Genomic DNA, 17,210 nt, shown 5'->3' on the forward strand with positions numbered 1-17,210 from the left:
CATATTTATTTAGAGATTTGTGAGTCTGGCCAAGAGTACATAAAATAAAAACATGAGGTGCCCATAAACATCTGCCAAACCTGATTACCATGGAGTAGTAGGTATAACATATTAGTGGAGACATCTAATAACTTCCAGGAGATATTATCCAAATAGAGATAACAAAAACCATAGCTTGAAATTTCTACATACAAATGTACAGTGGATGGGTAATAAACACTGCCAACTAGAGATCTTAACCTAAGGAGATGAATTAAGTATCACAGGTATGGCTGTGAATTTATGTGATATTACTCATGACCGCAAGTATATGCTTTATTCAAAAAGAAGCATACAGAGTGTTAGAATATTAAGAAGATATATTGATAAGAACAATTCAGGAATCAGAAGATGGAGATATTATATGGAACATTTTCATTAGGACATTTTTATTTATGATTTGTATCAAGGTCAATGCCAGATTTGCAAATGACACCAAGACAAAGTGTAGAAGATCTGCAAATAGCACAAAGTTTGGAGAAACAGTTATAATTTTGGATAATATAATTGGGATTAAAAAAACAAACAAACTAGACAGCCTAGAATGATTGACAAAATCTAGTATGGTCAGTTTTAATAGGAGGTAGTATAAAGGCTTGCACTTGCTCAAATCAATTGCCCAAATCATAGATGGGAAATTTATGGCTAGAGAGCAGGTTTTATAAAAAGCTGTCTGGGGGTTTTAGGGGAATGTAAGCTCAATGTAAGTCAATACGATGATATGCAAAACAAAAAAACTAGTGTAATCTTAGCACACATAAATAGAGGCATAGTGTCCTGGATGAGAGAAGTAATAGTTCCACTGTTTTCTACTCCATTAAGACATCATTTGGAGTATTGTGTTTAGCTCTGCATACCACATTTTAATAAGTACATTGGTAAGGAGGATGAGCAGGATGGTGAGAGCATTAGAGACCTTGCCATGCAAGAATAAGTTGACTGCACGTTAACTGGGAAAAGAGAAGACTTGTGGGGACATTCTATCTATCTTCAAGTATTTGAAAGGCTGTTACATGGAAGAATAATTAAATTTGTTCTGCTTAGGAGTTCTGTTTAGCCACAAAGGACAGAACAAGAAACAGTAGTGCCATCTGGAGAGGCAGATTTTGGTTTAATAGGATGGAAAACTTCCTCATAATTTAAACTATCTACCAGTGAAATAGGTTGTCTCAGGAGGTAGTTAATTCCCCATTACTGGAGATCTTTGAGCAGTGGTTGGGTGACTAACTCTTGAGGATGAAAGGTGATACCTGGTCAGGTACAGATTGGAGTACAAGATTTCTGAGGGTTTTTTTTTTCCAAATCAGAAACTGAGTGATTCTTTGAAGCAAAGGATAGTGTGAAGGCATTGATTGTGGAACCAAGCTGAGGATTTATAGAGATTACATCAAATGTAACGAAGGGAGGCCTAGAAAGAATTTTGAATCGATTGATAGTTAACTTCCCCTAATCCCCAACTTTGCATGCTTCCAGCCCTACATAAACAATTTTGGGATGAGAAATAAGGAGACCAGAGGGAAATCTTTCTTTTTTTGAATGAGGAGGAGAGATCCAGCTCTGCACATGGATACTCCAGCTTTGTGTGTGAATGTGCAAATCATTACAGGTAGCAAGCCATCATAGGTTCATCCAATGTGTATACCCTAGGTCTGTGTGTGTGTCCTAACTCTGTGGTGGTATGTACTGGGGTTGTGGGGGTAGACATCCTAGTTATCATTTTGAGTTTGCAGATCCCTGAGATCTTTATCAGGTGAGCTGCTTGCCTAGCTACAAAACTCCTTTTTGTGCCATTTTGAAAGTTGTTTTTTGAACCCAATGAGTGAGATCCTGTATTTATCCCTCTTAGGTTTTATTTTAGATCAATATTCTAGTTTGATGAGGTCTTCTTAGATCTTTATTCTATCACCCAGTACATTCACTATAATTTTGAATTTGCAATCATTTGCAAATTTGGTAAGCATACCATCTACGCATTCAATCATTAATAAAAAGATTAAGCAGGAAAAGGCTAACACAAATTCTTGGAGGGCATTGCACTGAGTTGACATTAGTCCATTAATAGCTACTCTATAGATATGGTCATTTAATCAGTTTTGAGGAACACCCAACTATACTCTGACCTAGCCCAAAACTTTCTATCTGGTCCACAGGGATATACTACCTGTGTGTATGGGTTGGTGTCTGGTTTTGTGTACATGGGTGAGTGGCCTACCTCTGTATATATGTAGATATCCTAACTCTGTTTTTGGTGTGTCCTAACATGTTGTGTGGATTTTCTCTCACTTGGCATGTGTGTGTGTTTCTATCTCTGTGAGAGTCCTAGCTTTGTGTGGGTATCCTAATTCTGTATGTGAGTCCTCTTTATGAAGGGGTCTGGCCTGGGGAGGAATAAAGGCTAGATAGGGTGGAACCAAGGGGTCTGATCCTGCAGCATTTCAGATGTAGAGCATTCTCTCTCCTGGTACAGGGGCTGTAGGAGCTATAGATAATGAAGCTTAGCTAATTTCCCAGCTGCTGAACAGCTGGGAACACAGCTGTGAGTGGTATCTGGGCCATTATCCCTCTGCCAAGGAAGGAGTTTTAGTTGGAGGAAAGAATCCAGGAGATGGGCATAAGGAGGGCTGCCCAAGTTTTATTCACAAGAGAGAATTTTGATATTGACCACCTGGATGTGAAGGTGATCAATGAATCTGGCATCTTTTTATTGTCTTGCATACCTGAAATTGTCAGTTAGGTAGTACTAAAGCCATTCTTCAGGAGCACCCTCTATTGTGTCAATGTGCCATGGTAGTGATCTTGAGTTGACAGACGTGCCAGTCAAATACAAGTTCTGGCAGGTCTTATCAAGCTGGAAAGATTTTGAGTACAGACTTGCTGATGGATTGTCACCTGAGGATTAGCCTACATAAGTATGAAGATGCGTATCACATGATGAATATTTTTGGCTGCAACAACTCATGAAACCATCTGCTACGGTGTGGAGGGGCTGTTATCTAAGTTAGGGGAACAAGTATGCAGACTGATAAAATCATGGACCTTTGGAAGAACTGACAAAAGTAAAATATCTGTAAGGAGGTGCAAAACCTAGAAAGATTGTGGCTGGCTACACGTAAATTCAAAAGACAAGGATTTAACACAGAAGAATTGACATATTGGGTGATTGTCTTGTGGTAGCCCCATTCATTCCTTTTGCTTTTGCCTTCTCCCACCTGTTCATTTGCATGGGAGGCCCAGAAGATCTTGGGGAGTTCCTGGGGGTGCCTCAGACTCACATAACTCTTTGAAGTTCATTGTAAGGCAGTGTCTGAAATGATTTGAGGCAGAAAGCATGTTGGCATTTCAGCAATTTATGGTAGTAAAAGGGATTTTCTAACCTGAAATCAGATCGAATTTTGTGACAATGGCATGGATTTGGCTAGTGTGAAGAAGGGAATTCAAAAGACAAAGTAAATGCCCATGCTGGCTGGCCTGTGTTCCACTGTAGCTTAACCCCTGGCGCTATGGCTGTGGGAATTGACAAATCTTTTCTCTTCAAATAGAGAGAAAGCTATATTTTGCCCTTTTCTGACTATTAGGTGTGTGAGGGCCCTACTTTTCTTCTCTTTTTTTGCCTTTTGGAGGGCAATTGGGGATAAGTAACTTGCCCAAGGTTGCACGGCTAGTTTTTATGTGGGTGTTAAGTGTCTGAGGCCGGAACCAAACTTGGGTCCTCCTGACTCCAGGGCCAGCGCTTTACTCACTGTGCCACCTAGCTACCCCTAACAAATTTTTTCCCTTTTTTTTTTGGAGGGGGGAGGGCAGGGCAATTGGGGAGGGCCCTACTTTTCTAAAAGAACTGTTGCTTAGCCTCTAGGGTCCAAGTTAAAAAAGAGTTGGTAAAGCCTGCTTCTCTTATGAAGAAGAAACAGCATATAAGTTGAAGATTCCGGTTGAAGCCCCGTACAGTAGGTGATAGCTATGAGAACAGTCGAGGATAGACAGAGCTGAAGAACGGCAGAGATGAGACATGTTATCCAGCAGAGCAATGAAATGCCATTACCAGAAGACCTCAGTAGGCTTGCCACATGGGTGCTGGCCACACCTGTTTCCTCCGTGCCTCTTCATGCATGTGCACTTGCCACATGCATTCTCTATGTACATGAGCCCTAATTCCCTCCCCCCTCAACATGTGATCCTTATGAATGTCTACTCTTCTCACTGATGATCTGTGCATTTATGAGAGATTGTAGCCCAGGCTCATGTGAAGATGTTTTATTTCTACCCTTCTAAGTTATTTCATCAAATACTTTTGTGGTTGTTTTTAACTGATGTCATCTTCTGGCTGAGTAGGAAAAATAAATACCATGATAGAGGTTCCTAAACTATGGTTTTCTGTGAATGTAGGCTGAGTACTTAGAATCTGAGGTAGCTTTTCTAGGGAATCGCATTTGTGAGATGGGGTTCTCCAGCTATGATATTGATATTGTATGTGATATTGAAGTTGTTTGAAAACAAAGAGTTTTTCCCCATTAGATCTGATTATTGGGACCTTGGCTTGAAGTAAGAAGTCTCTGATAAGGACTTGAGAAGTCCTTCTGTTGTCCACTGAGGAAACTGATGCAAGGGCTGTGACATATTATAGAGCATGGAATAACTAAGGAATTATAAATATAGCATTTTGTCCAATTAGCTCCAGAAACAAGAAGTTTGATGAATTTTACAAATTAATGAAATGCATGTAACTCTTGATCCCATCAAGGAAGTGGAAGTGTGCTAACCATTCTGGTTACCCTCTTTCTCACTTAGTGCATTAGGAGTTATCTTTTGCTAATGTCACCTAAGGCACAATTCACTCCCTTCTTAGTAGAAAGACCAGACCAGGTAACCCTTGTCTGGCTCCTTTGAGAGATGATGGAGGAGCCAAAATGGTTGATGGAGGTCAATGAATTGTGTTACTGTAGCCTGTTTTCTCCTGGTGGCTTCATATCAGGACCAATTAGGTGAAAGAAGGTACGGCCATCATTGCTTTTTACCTTACTTCCATTTTACTGGGAACCTCTAGAATTTATCTTATTTTCTCTTAGCAACAGCAGGCTTGCCTTGGGGTTGATGATTCATCTTGCAGTATTGCCTAGGGACACATCAGACCCTTCCTGTATTTTCCAGGTTTTGATCATTGTGTTGGAATGGCTTTCCCAAGAGATGTCTGACCAACTTTTGCCTTTTCCATCATCTGCTGCTTTAAACAATAGCATTGTCTCTTTGTGCAAAGATAGCTCTAGCCTGAGACTAAGCACTTACCTACCAATCTAGGTTATGGAAATGCGCACATCTCTCCACTGAGAAGCATGTCAGACACCAGTAAGCACACAGTACATACCCAAAGCATCTTGTTTAAAAAGCCAGCATCACACACAATAGATGGTTTGCAAAGCCTGTGTCAGTGACTAAATGGCCTTTCCATCATTGATCACATTCAGGGCCTAGGCAAGCTGACACTCACTTCAAATACTCCACTCCATCTGGGGTGGCTGGTACATTGTACCTTCTCATATATTCATACATCTCTGGGAAGCTTTGCTTCACATAATCTTCAGCACTGCTTTCCCGAACTGTTCCAAATCGAAAGCCTTGGGAGGGATGATGCAGCTAAGAGAAAGAAAAACAAAGAAATAGCAAGGCTGTACTCTCATTCATGTAATTAGTTTCCAACACCCTCCTAATGCTTCACTTCTAGAACTTAAAGAAAATGTAAAAGTACAGTTGCCTACATGCGCACACATATACATGCACTTATATCTTAGCACTCATATTAAGTATCTTTCTTCTAAAACATTACAACAAATGGAAAATCCGATACAATCTCCCAGGACATTGGGAAAATCTGTCAATTAGCATTTAAGTAAGGGAATACTAACCTTTGGTTGCCATCTTGAGTTGTATGAACAAGAGGTAATGTTACCACATAATAACTATAACAAAATGGTTTTTCTCTGCTATTTATTGAATCAGTCTGTTTATTTGACAGCTACTTTTATATGTAGTATCAAACCGAAATCATTCTCTTAAATCTCTGCAGGCTGTATTTCTCTTTGACTAGAAAGAATAATGCAAATTTTTAAATAAATTTTCTAATTTGTGATTACAAGGCATTTTCCCAAAGCTATTGGTTTATAAATTAAACTATGAAAGAGCCTCTTTTATGTTTACCTAATTTATATTTGTGGTATTTAATTGTTTTACTTTATCTAAAGTAAATGTTTGGTTTTGTGGCAAAAGGATATGGTTCCTTTAAGAAGTCAGGACATGAAAATGATGAGTTATTTACCCTGATAGAGTTGTGCTTAAAGAGGATTAAGATCAAGCTGTTTTGTGGAAGAGAAGTGGCCAGACACAGAGATAGCGTGTACCTGAATTATAAAAGGCAGCTGAGAATGCTGAAGTAGGTAAACAGAAAACTAGGGTGGCAGAGTGAGGACTGGGGGAAGGGAGAGGAAGCTGTAGCTTCTCTATAAAACAAGAAAAACAAATTAGGCTCATTGAGTCTCCTAAAAATTAAGGACAGGTTAGTGTGAAATTTGATGTTTGATTTTAACTACTTCACATCTGAGAATAAGCAGAGATTAAAAGCAGAACTATAGAGTCGGATAAACAAAAAAAGTTAGAGATTGAATATTTTTCATGTGGGAATGATACAGCCTATAGTTTGTGCTTGGGCTAGTTTCTTATTTATATTTGTTTTATATAGTATTTCACATTTTATATTGAGATTTTAATTTGATTACTTTCTGTTCAAAATGCATTTATTATAAAACCCTGTTTGGATATATGGGGAATAATATGACCTTTTTATCCAAAATTTTTCCCAGTCTGAAGAAAGTCTAAGTCGTTGTACCAGTTCTACCCCAGGGAAATGTGATTAATTTACTGGTGCCAAGTACCAGAGGTGAAATACCATTGTATCCCCCACAGTATGTTGGCAAGCAGTCTGCTTGTTTCATTCAGCTTGCTCTGTGCTGACATATTAGCATCATTGTAGGCCAGGTATACCACTTTCTCCCCTAGGACTCCAGATTTAGCAATAATGTGAAGTCGTGGATTTCAACAAGTACTAGAAGAAGATAAACAACCTTAGGACATGCCTAGAACCCTTGGGCCATGATTGCAACAGCATTTATATGGCTAGTACCTTGTATTGTGCCTGGAAAAGAGTAGAGAGGCTTAATAAATGCTTGTTGATTCCATGTATCATGAGGACAGGTTTTAAAGAGCTAACAGCATCTATTGTATATGTGCCATCAAATCTCAGTGGGATAAGAATTTTAGCTTCTCATCACTACTGAGAGATAACCTCTTTTGTGTGGGTGGTGCTGTCGGGAGCTAGCAAAATAACATGAAATTCAGCCACCAAGAAGAGCAGTTGAGAACTGTTTCCAGTACTCATGGAGAAGTCAGTTGGGCAGGTTGTGTTGATCTGAATTGTGTGCTTTTAGACATTTTTTCATTCTCCCACGTGCAAAAAATGGGGGTGGGGGGAACACAGGATAATAATGGAATCAGCCCTTTGGTTTTTATTTTTTAAAGCTGAGAGGTACTCAGTAGTCCAGTATTGCTAGGATACCACAACCTCTCAGGATCCCCAGTGAAGATTTGTTTGTTTACTCGAGAGAATGGAAAAGACTCAGAAGGTATTTTCTTTTTGAAAAGTTTTGTTATTGCCTTTTGTTTTCCCACCAGTGATTTCTCCTCAACTTCCTGTGCCCTGCTGCATTAAACCTTTTCTTATAACAAGGAAAAACATCTAAACACAGCTAACCAACACAGCATCTGTTGGGATACCGTACTTCCAATCAATAGTCTCAATTTCTCTTCTGAGAGGAGGAAGAGGGTTTTCTTACTAGCTCAGAAGATATTTTCCAGGACACAACTGTTCCTGACCTTGTGACATAGCATCATTACCACTCGGGTCTATTATTTAATCTATACCTGAGATCCACAGCAACTGGAACTGCCTTGCTCTGTATAGGATGATCCCCAAGACAGACAAAACTCACAAGAATATAAATAGACTCATAAGAAAAGCTACTCAGGTATCTGGACTCTTCAGAGCCTCATTATTCTGTAACAAAGAAGTGTTACCCAATTCTAAAAGACGAGTGATGGAAAATGCCATCCACATCTAGAAAAAGAACCATGGAGTCTGAAGGTAGAGAGAAGCATACTATTTCCTCTTTTTTTTCTTTCTCATGGTTTTCCCCATTTGTTCTGAATCTTCTTTCACAGTATGACTAATGTGGAAATATGTTTAATATGATTGTACAGGTATAACCTATATCAGATTGCTTGTTGTCATGGGGATGGGGGAGGGTAGGAAGGGAGAAAAAATTTGCAGCCCCAAATCTTATAAAAGCGAATGCTGAAAACTAAAAAACTAAAATAAATAAAAAGAGGTGTCATCTTCTCTCCTCCCCTCTCTTCTGTCAACAAGTAGTTGTATAGTATTATTGACCAGCCTTGAACAGCAGCCTTGAAGCCTGGATCTTCCTTTGCTTTTGCAAGTTGTCTGCAGACAGCTTCGGAAGAGGAGAGAGTCAGAGGTATTGCCATTAACTGCTGTCTTTTTTCTGCTCTAGAGATCAATTGTCCTGCCTTTCTGACTGCTCTGATGTGTTCCCAACAGTGCTCATTCTCGTGGATGGATAGTCACTTGGGCATTTGTGAAGACCCTTCCAAATCAAGCTCAGCTTTCTTTATCTGTCATAATTCCTTTTCTATTATTGATGGAACAAATGTTGAGTTTTTCATATCACATCTCTCTGCTTCACATAGACTCATTTGCATAGATAAAATAATAATTTCATTTACTGAAATTCCATTGGAGTTTCTAGTCCCACCCACCTAGAGAAAAAAAAAGCATATTCAATAGATGAGATGAACTTTGGTTTCTTTTCTTCTTTTATGGTCCATTTCTGTTCTATTTCCATACAGCTTGTAGGGATGCTACATTTGTGAAGTAAATGACATCATGGCTTTGAGAAAGGAGAGCCCTTTAGAAATAAAAATAGCTAAAAATCTGAGAGAAGCAGTATTTTATATTGGTCAGCATAGAGACCAATAGTTTATTCAGTGATTTATTTTAAAGGCTATCTTTGTAAATTATGCACTTATTTTGACATATATAACTCATTTGATCAAATGAGATATTTGTAAATCATTTAGTACAGTGCCTGGCATATAGTAGGTGCTTAATAAATGTCTATTCTCTTATTTATCCCTTTGCATGGCAACAGACCACATTCCCTATTACAGGAAGAAGAAAATGTCAAATGTGAATCCAATTCTCCTTTATGGTTTGCTTTCCTCTTCTCTCTTGATCTTTCTTTCCTTTACTGCTTCCTATTAGAAATCTTCTATTCTTTTTTTCTCCCTGGTAAATTTCTGTTTTCTTTAGATTGTAAGCTCCTTGAGGGCAAGGCTGTCTTTTTCCTCCTTTGTGTCTCCAGCTCTTAGCACTGTGCCTGACATGTAGTTGGTACTTATTGTCTGACTAATTCTGTGATTCCTTCAAAATTATTTTTTTCTTTCTTAAGAAGGCATAGACTACTATATTATGAAATATTTGTGCAAAGATTTATAAAAGACTATGTTGAGGATATTTATAACTAAAAAAGGAATTAAGTTATTTATGTAGTGGGAACAGTGGATAGTGACTGAAAGACTAGGGCTACACTCAAACCATCAGAATTTTCAAAGAACCAAAGGCCTCCTACATTTTAGATAGATCCTCTTTGTAGAAGGTATAAAAACTCCCCACATGGTTTAGAATTAAATAGGATGAGAAAGGGTGATTGGGCTCTGATTTGTACCAATGGAAGAATTCCCTACATAGATGAATATAGATGAAAGAACATAGGACTTGGATCCAGGAGGTCAGTTCCATCACTTCTTACCAGGTCCCACCCTTCCAGCCTTTACTCTCTCTGTATCCACTGGTTTCATTCCTTCAGTTTAGAAAAAGTCCTCCATCTCCCTCATTCTTTACTTCATTTGACATTGCTATCTCCTTAAACTATCATAATATCTTTCCTCCTTATCATAGTCAAGGTCTAGAAAAAAATCTATCTGCTTTCATAGCTTTAAGTTCCATACATTCCAACCGCTTAACCCTTGAAATCTGGCATCTAACTTTTGACTCTATGTCTGGACTGAAAATGCTTTCCTTAATACAATTAATAATTATGAAGATAACTCAATCTACATCCAGGCTGTTATCTCTGTATGGTCCATCAGCATCTCAAAGGCAACACTTCTGAAACAAAGTTCATTTTCTTCCACCCTAAAACCATCCCTCCTCCCAGTTTCTGTATTAAATTAATATGCCTAAAATGTATGTCTTATCATGACACTCCTCTGCTCAAGAAGCTTCACTGATTGCCTCTTGCCTCTATGATAAAATAATACCCACTTTTTCATTTGGCATTTAAAATCCTACATAAGTTGAATCCAACTTATCTTTCCAGTTTTATTTCTCATTATTACCCCACATATACTTTATGTTCTAGCCATATTGGTCTACATACTCTAATTATTAATGATGATGGTACTAGCAATGATGATAATAAGTAGCATTTATATAGCACTTTGATTCACAAATTACTTTATAGATTGGATCACATTTCATCTATAGAACAACCCTGTGAAATAGGGTAGATAAGGACACAAAGCTGAGAGAGGTGCCATAATTTATTTCTGCTGGAGGCAGACAGCTAGGAAGTGTCTGAGGCAGGATTTGAGTTCAGGTCATCCTGACTACATTGTACCACCTGTGCCCTACATATAGGCTGTTTTCCATGTTTGGTATGTTCTCCTTCGTATTGACCTCCATCTCTTGGGAGCCCTAGCTCATCCCTAGCTCAACTCAAGTACTGTCTCCTATATGAAGCCTTTCTAGATACTCTCAGCTGCTACCAGTCCCTCTTTGAAATTATTGTGTTACTTTTTGTAATACAGCTTGTATTTACTTTTTGGGTATATTTTGTATTTATTAATTAAATTTACTTATTTATTCTCCCAGTTAAATATAATTTATTTAAGGGCAAGACTCTTTTCATTTTCAACTTTGCATTCCCATAACCTAGCACAGCATAACACAGTATTTCTCAAACTTTTTGGTCTCAGGACCTCTTTATTTAGGACCACTCCCTCCTGCTCACACAAAGAATTCTTGTTTAGGCAGATTATATCGATCAATATTTGTTATATTATAAATTAAATATCTTAGTATTAATATAACATAGTTTTGATCTTGTGGACCCCTTAAAAGGATCTCAGGAACCCCTAGGAGTCCTCAGTCTGCACTTAAGAGAACCACTGGCCTAGCACATATTAACTGCTTAATAAATGTTTATTTAATTGAATTATTCTGAGCTTTTATAACTTATTGTAAGAATTTGATTTCTTAGGACCTCAGCTTCTTCCTTTATAAAATTAGAGATTTGCCCTAGTGACTAGGTGATTTCTAAGGTCCTTTCAGTAATAGACCTTATCATCCACTATGAAGAAAAATATGGTAGCAATTTCAGTAACTTTGCAGGCGCAAAATAATAGAATATAAGTTGGGAAGGACCTTAGGGCTCATCTTGTTCTTCTTCTACCATTCAGAGAGAAAAGTCTTTTATCTATCTATACACATCTACACATATGTATGCATATGTATGTATACATATATATGTAATATGGAAGTTAATTTGAGATGAAATTTACACAGCCAGTAATGTCAAAGAAGGACATTGAATATACATGGGAAGTTGTAAACTAAACCAATCATTTTGGAGAACAATTTGGAGCTATCCCCAAAAGGGCTATAAAACTGCATACTCATTGATCAGCAATACTATGAGGTTTGTACCCCAAACAGCTCAACAGAAAGGAAAAGAACCTATGCATACAAAAATATTTATAGTAGTTCTTTTCATAGTGGCAGAGAATTGGAAACTGAGGGGATGCTTATTGGTTGGGGAATGGCTGAACAAATTATGGTGTATGATTGTGGTGGAATACTATTGTGCTTTAAGAAACGATTTAGTGGATAGTTTCAGAAAAACCTGGGAAGATGTATATGAGCTGATTCAAAGGGAAGTAAACAAAACCAGGAGGATATTGTTACACAGTAACATTGTAGTGACAGTCAACTCTGATCAACACAGTGATCCACAACAGATCTAAAAGACTCCTCATGAAAAATGCTATTGACCTCCAGAAAGAGAACTAATTGCCTCAGTGCAGATTAAAACATATTTTCTTTTCCTTTATGACATGACTAATGTGGAACTATGTTTCCCATGACTTCATATACATAATGGGTATTGTATTTCTTGCCTTCTCAATGAGTGGGAGAGGGGCAGGAGAAAGGGAAAGAATTTGAAACTGAAAATTAAAAAAAAAAACCTACAGGGGACTAATAGCCCTCAAACGATGCTGCTAACACTTAGCTAAGACTTCGGAGGAAGAGCAATATTATCTGTAATGTTTCAGTGAAATACCCTACCAACTGCTCTGACTTTATGTTTGTGTCATCCTAGTGAATCTTCCTTGGGAATTATTTGAGATTAAGCTCTTTATTAGTATAAGGGTTTATAATATTAGTGGAATACTGAATCCTATCAAAACAACTGTATGCACTTTGAATGTTCAAGGAATAATTATTTCCCAGTGAGCCCAAAAGTAGTAACTCAGAACGAAATGGAAGGGACTGCTATGTAAAATCAAACATAAGAAAGGCTTCTGTGCATGAGGATACAGCAGTTTAGAGAGAAAACACATGGGAATGTATTCACAGAATGGTTGTGGATGAACATATATATTCCTTACATGTTATAAATGCATTTGTATGTGTATATATGAATAAATATGCAAAAACACATTTTCATATGCAAAGGAAAAAACAAAGTATCATTGTGTCCAAAACCATAAATCTCTGTTTCAAACCCCCTTGTAACAACATAAGCATAGCCAAGCAAACCAAATCCTCAGTCGATCCAAAAAATGTTTTCTTTTGCACTTGAAGTTATCACTTGTGTCAGTAAGTCCTTTGGAAATATGATTGGTTTTTGCTTTGTTCAAAATTCTTAAATCTTTTAAAATTGTTTGTCTTTAGAATGCTGTTGTCATCATATGTATTGTTCTTCTTGCCTTGCTCATTTCTCTTTTCATCAGTTCGTATTTCCCAGGATTTCTTTAGAACCACCATTTCCTATAGTAGAGCACTATTCCATTACATTCATATGTCAAAATGTGTCCAGCTGTTCCTCAAATGGTGGGCATTCTCTTAGTTTCCAGTTCTTTTTTTTCTTTTTTTGCTCCTTTTAATGCCCCCTTCAGGATCAGTAAGTTTTTTTGTTTATAACTATTCCATCTGACATTTTTCTCCCCTTTTCCATATCTACCTAATCCCTTTCTGTTTTCTAGTTGAATTTGATATATTTCTACCCCAAACTGTGTGAATATGTGCATTTCAGCCCCCTTTTAAAAATCAGTTTAGATAAGAGTGAGGTTCATCTAATGTCCACTTTCCTTAATCCTCCTCCATGTTTGTATTCTTTTCTTATGAACACTGATGATGAGAAATAATGTTTTATCCCATTCTTCTTCCATTCTACACTAGTTTATTCTTTTTTCTCTTTAAAAAAAATTATTTATTTTTAGTTTACAAAATTCAGTTCCACAAACTTTTGAGTTTTAAATTTTCTCCCCTTCTGTCCCCTCCCCCTTCCCCAAGACAGCATGCAATCTGATATAGGCTCTACATATACATTCATATTAAACATATTTTCACATTAGTCATATTGTAAAGAAGAATTATAACCCATGGAATGAGCCATGAGAAAGAAGAAACAAAACAAAAAAGAGAGCAAATAGTATGCTTTGATCTGCATTCAGATTCTGTAATTTTTTCTCTGCATGTGGATAACATTTTCCATCATGAGCCTTTTGGAGCTGTCTTAGAACCTTGCATTGCTGAGAAGAGTCAAGTCTATCAAAATTAGTCATCACACAATGTGGCAGTATAGTAGTTTATTCTTTTTCTTTCCTTCCTTAGATCCCTCACAGCCCCCAAATCCTCTCTTTTTTTCTTATTTAACTCTCTCAATACATTTTGCAGATGTTAAGGTATTGAAGGGACATTTGTTTCTTCTCCCTCTATTATAATAGTAGCCTTTCAACACATGGGTCCTTCCAGTTGCACAAATAAATTTGCCTAAGTTTCTTTTGAGTCTTGTTTACGCATTTAAAAAGTTTTACTCAGCTTTCTCTTATTTTAATCGACGGTGCTAGAGAGTCCTCTATTTTATTAGACATCCATTTCCTCCCTTGTAGGATAAGCTACTGTTGGTTTTAAGCACATATATACACATATGTGTGCCTGTCTGCATATGTATGTACATATACATATATGTGCACACGCATAAGATAAGATAAATATCTTAGAACAGGCTATGTTAAAACTTTTTCAAGTGAACGACTCTCTGAAAATTAGGATAGACCAAATAAAAATCAATAATTCCATGAGAAAATAAGAAAAATTAGGGCAAAATAAAAAGATTGAAGAAATAGATGTGAAGTATCTGCCATTAAAAATTACTCTTCTGACAAGTCAAGGAGATATAATTTAAAAAGCATCAGACTCTCTGAAAGTCATAATTTTTTAAAAGCTTAGACAAATACTTCAAAAAAATCATAAATAAAAATGAAAAATCCAGAGTACCAAATCCATAATCAAATATATTCAGAATATATATGTGGATATTCACTAAATCTTGGAAGAGTCTATTCCAAGATGTTCTTTCATTTGTGGTAGAAACTGATAGGTCTGGTAAAATTCTGACTGAAGTTCCTTGGTATTTGAACTCTTTCTCTATGCTTGAAACATTTTTCCCCTTTAACTTGGAAGCTCTGGACTTTGGAGATGACATTCCTGGAACTTTTCCATTTTGGGTTTCTTTCAGTTGTGATCTGTGGACCTTTTCTACTTTTACTTTGCCCTCTGGTTTGAATATATCTGAGAAGTTGTCATTTTTGATTTTTGAAGTATATTGCCCATGTTTTAAAAGTCATGATTTTCAGGGAGCTAATGATCCTTTAAGTACATCTTCTTGACTTGTTTTCTACATAAGTAATTTTTGATAGCAAAAACTTTACACTTTCTATTTTGTCAAAGTTTTGATTTTGTCCTAATATTTCCTGTTTTTTCAAGGATTTATTGATTTGTTTAGTCTATTCTAATTTTTAGGGAACTATTTACTTGAGTAAGGTTTAACAAGTTCTATTCTAAGTTATATTTTTTTCCTGTCTATTTCTTTCAAATTTTTTATTTCATTTTTAATCTAATGCTTCATTTCATCTGAACATTTATGTAGGCCTGATGGAAAATCCTTTTTTCTTTTCTTTGAATCTCTGCTTGTCATTTTTATGTCTTTTTACTCTGTTCTTTAATTTAGATTTTAGCGTACCTCTTGAAGTATTATACATTTTTAGAGTGGTCCGTATCTCCAGACTTAGGTCCTGAATTGGGGGTTTCTGCCAGGAACAGAATTCACTTTCTACTATACTTTTGAGTAGGTGGATCAGCTCTGCTTATTGTTGCACTGGGCCTGGGTTCCTTCATCGACATACATTTCCTGTGTGGATGTTTAAGTTTCAGAAGTGCTGGGTCTTCTGTTCTTTGGTATCTCAGTGCAGATAGGCAAGAGAGGAACCATAAGGGAGTCATATAATAAAAACTTAAGGACAAGAGAAGAAGCAAGAGTAAGGGGTGACTAATTATTTGAAAGGCAGCTTAGGGGTCAACTGAGGATGACGATGGAGAAAAGACCTTCAGATTTTAGCAGTTAGGAAGTCACTGGCTACCTAGGAAAAAGAAGTTTCAGTAAAATGGTGGGTTCAAAAACAAGGGCTTAAGAAATGAGTGGGTTAATTGGTGAGAAAGTTCTGACAAAGAGCGTAACTGAATCCAATTCATCATCTGCTTCCATAGTGATAATAATAATAGTAATAACAACAACAACAACACCCACCACCACCACTAACGACTAACATTTATATAGTGCTTTGAGGGGAGGTTTAGTGTTGTATAGAAATCTGACTTTCGCCTCAGAACCAAGACTCCATGAGTTTAAGCTGTGCCTCTGACATATACTGGTTCTCTGACACCTGGGCAAGTCACTTAACCTCTCAATGCCCCTTGGCAACTCTCTAAAACTATAAATTACAGAACAGGTGCTGATCTGCATTGGCAAAGGGAATTTCCTTACTAGGGAGCTCTGTACACAAATAAAATTAAAGGTCTGGACCAGAAATAAAAATAATGCTTTAAGGTTTGCAAAATCTATTATTTGAATTATTTCATTTGTTTCTCACAGCAATCCTGTACTCAAAGGACATAGTACAATGTCATAGGTACTTTGCGTGCCAAAGACCTTTGTAAACAGCATGACAGGATAAGATGCAGTAGGTATTTTGGGAGGTCTTACAAATCCATATTAATTGATTATGCTAGCATTTCTTTCATGAAATTCACCTCTACAACATGGCCTACTTTGAAGAGAATTTTTGCAGGATATTCTACGGATTCTGTAGGTGAGTAAAGGGTCAGGTTGCTCGCTTGGGAAAAGTGGGGAAATTAAATTGCAACCTGGAATCATTCAAAGGTAAATCCAAGGTCTAAATGCAATTGGTCCAGCAGTGAACAAAATTGATTACAACCTAATGCTTGCTTGGTGCAAAATTAATTTGATCACTCCAGGTTAAATCCTTCACCTCTAAAGTTGTGGTAATAACACTTTCACTGCCTGGCTCACAGGGCTATTGTCAGGAAAGTGTTTTGTAAACCTTAAAGCATTATGGTAATAAGTACTATTCTCAACAGATATACCATTGCACCATTCGCTATGGACTAGAAATTAGATGAGTTCAGTCTTTAGTTATCACTGTGTAATGCCACCTCCATGTTCAGAGCTGACTTCAAAATGATAAACAGGGTTTGAGTTTAGAGCAATTATTACTCAACTCAGTAAAATCCTAGACTCTCCCTCCCTCCCTCTTTTCCTTCCTTCCTTCCTTCCTTCCTTCCTTCCTTCCTTCCTTCCTTCCTTCCTTCCTTCCTTCCTTCCGTCCTTCCTTCCTTCCTTCCTTCC

General features: G+C 37.2%; 1 protein-coding gene across 1 annotated transcript in view; it reads right to left on the reverse strand.

Moving 5' to 3' along the window:
- The window catches only part of GRIN3A (glutamate ionotropic receptor NMDA type subunit 3A), a 227,323-nt gene that overhangs the window by 67,860 nt on the left and 142,253 nt on the right, over positions 1-17,210 (reverse strand). The window contains exon 4 of the mRNA XM_069090621.1: positions 5,522-5,667. Within this exon, the coding sequence (XP_068946722.1) occupies positions 5,522-5,667 (146 nt within the window). The remainder of the gene's footprint in view (positions 1-5,521; positions 5,668-17,210) is intronic.

Source organism: Petaurus breviceps, unplaced genomic scaffold, assembly GCF_028583685.1.
Source record: "Petaurus breviceps papuanus isolate PSGF00001 unplaced genomic scaffold, PetGlider_PUasm1.0 187, whole genome shotgun sequence".
Lineage (NCBI taxonomy): Eukaryota > Metazoa > Chordata > Mammalia > Diprotodontia > Petauridae > Petaurus > Petaurus breviceps.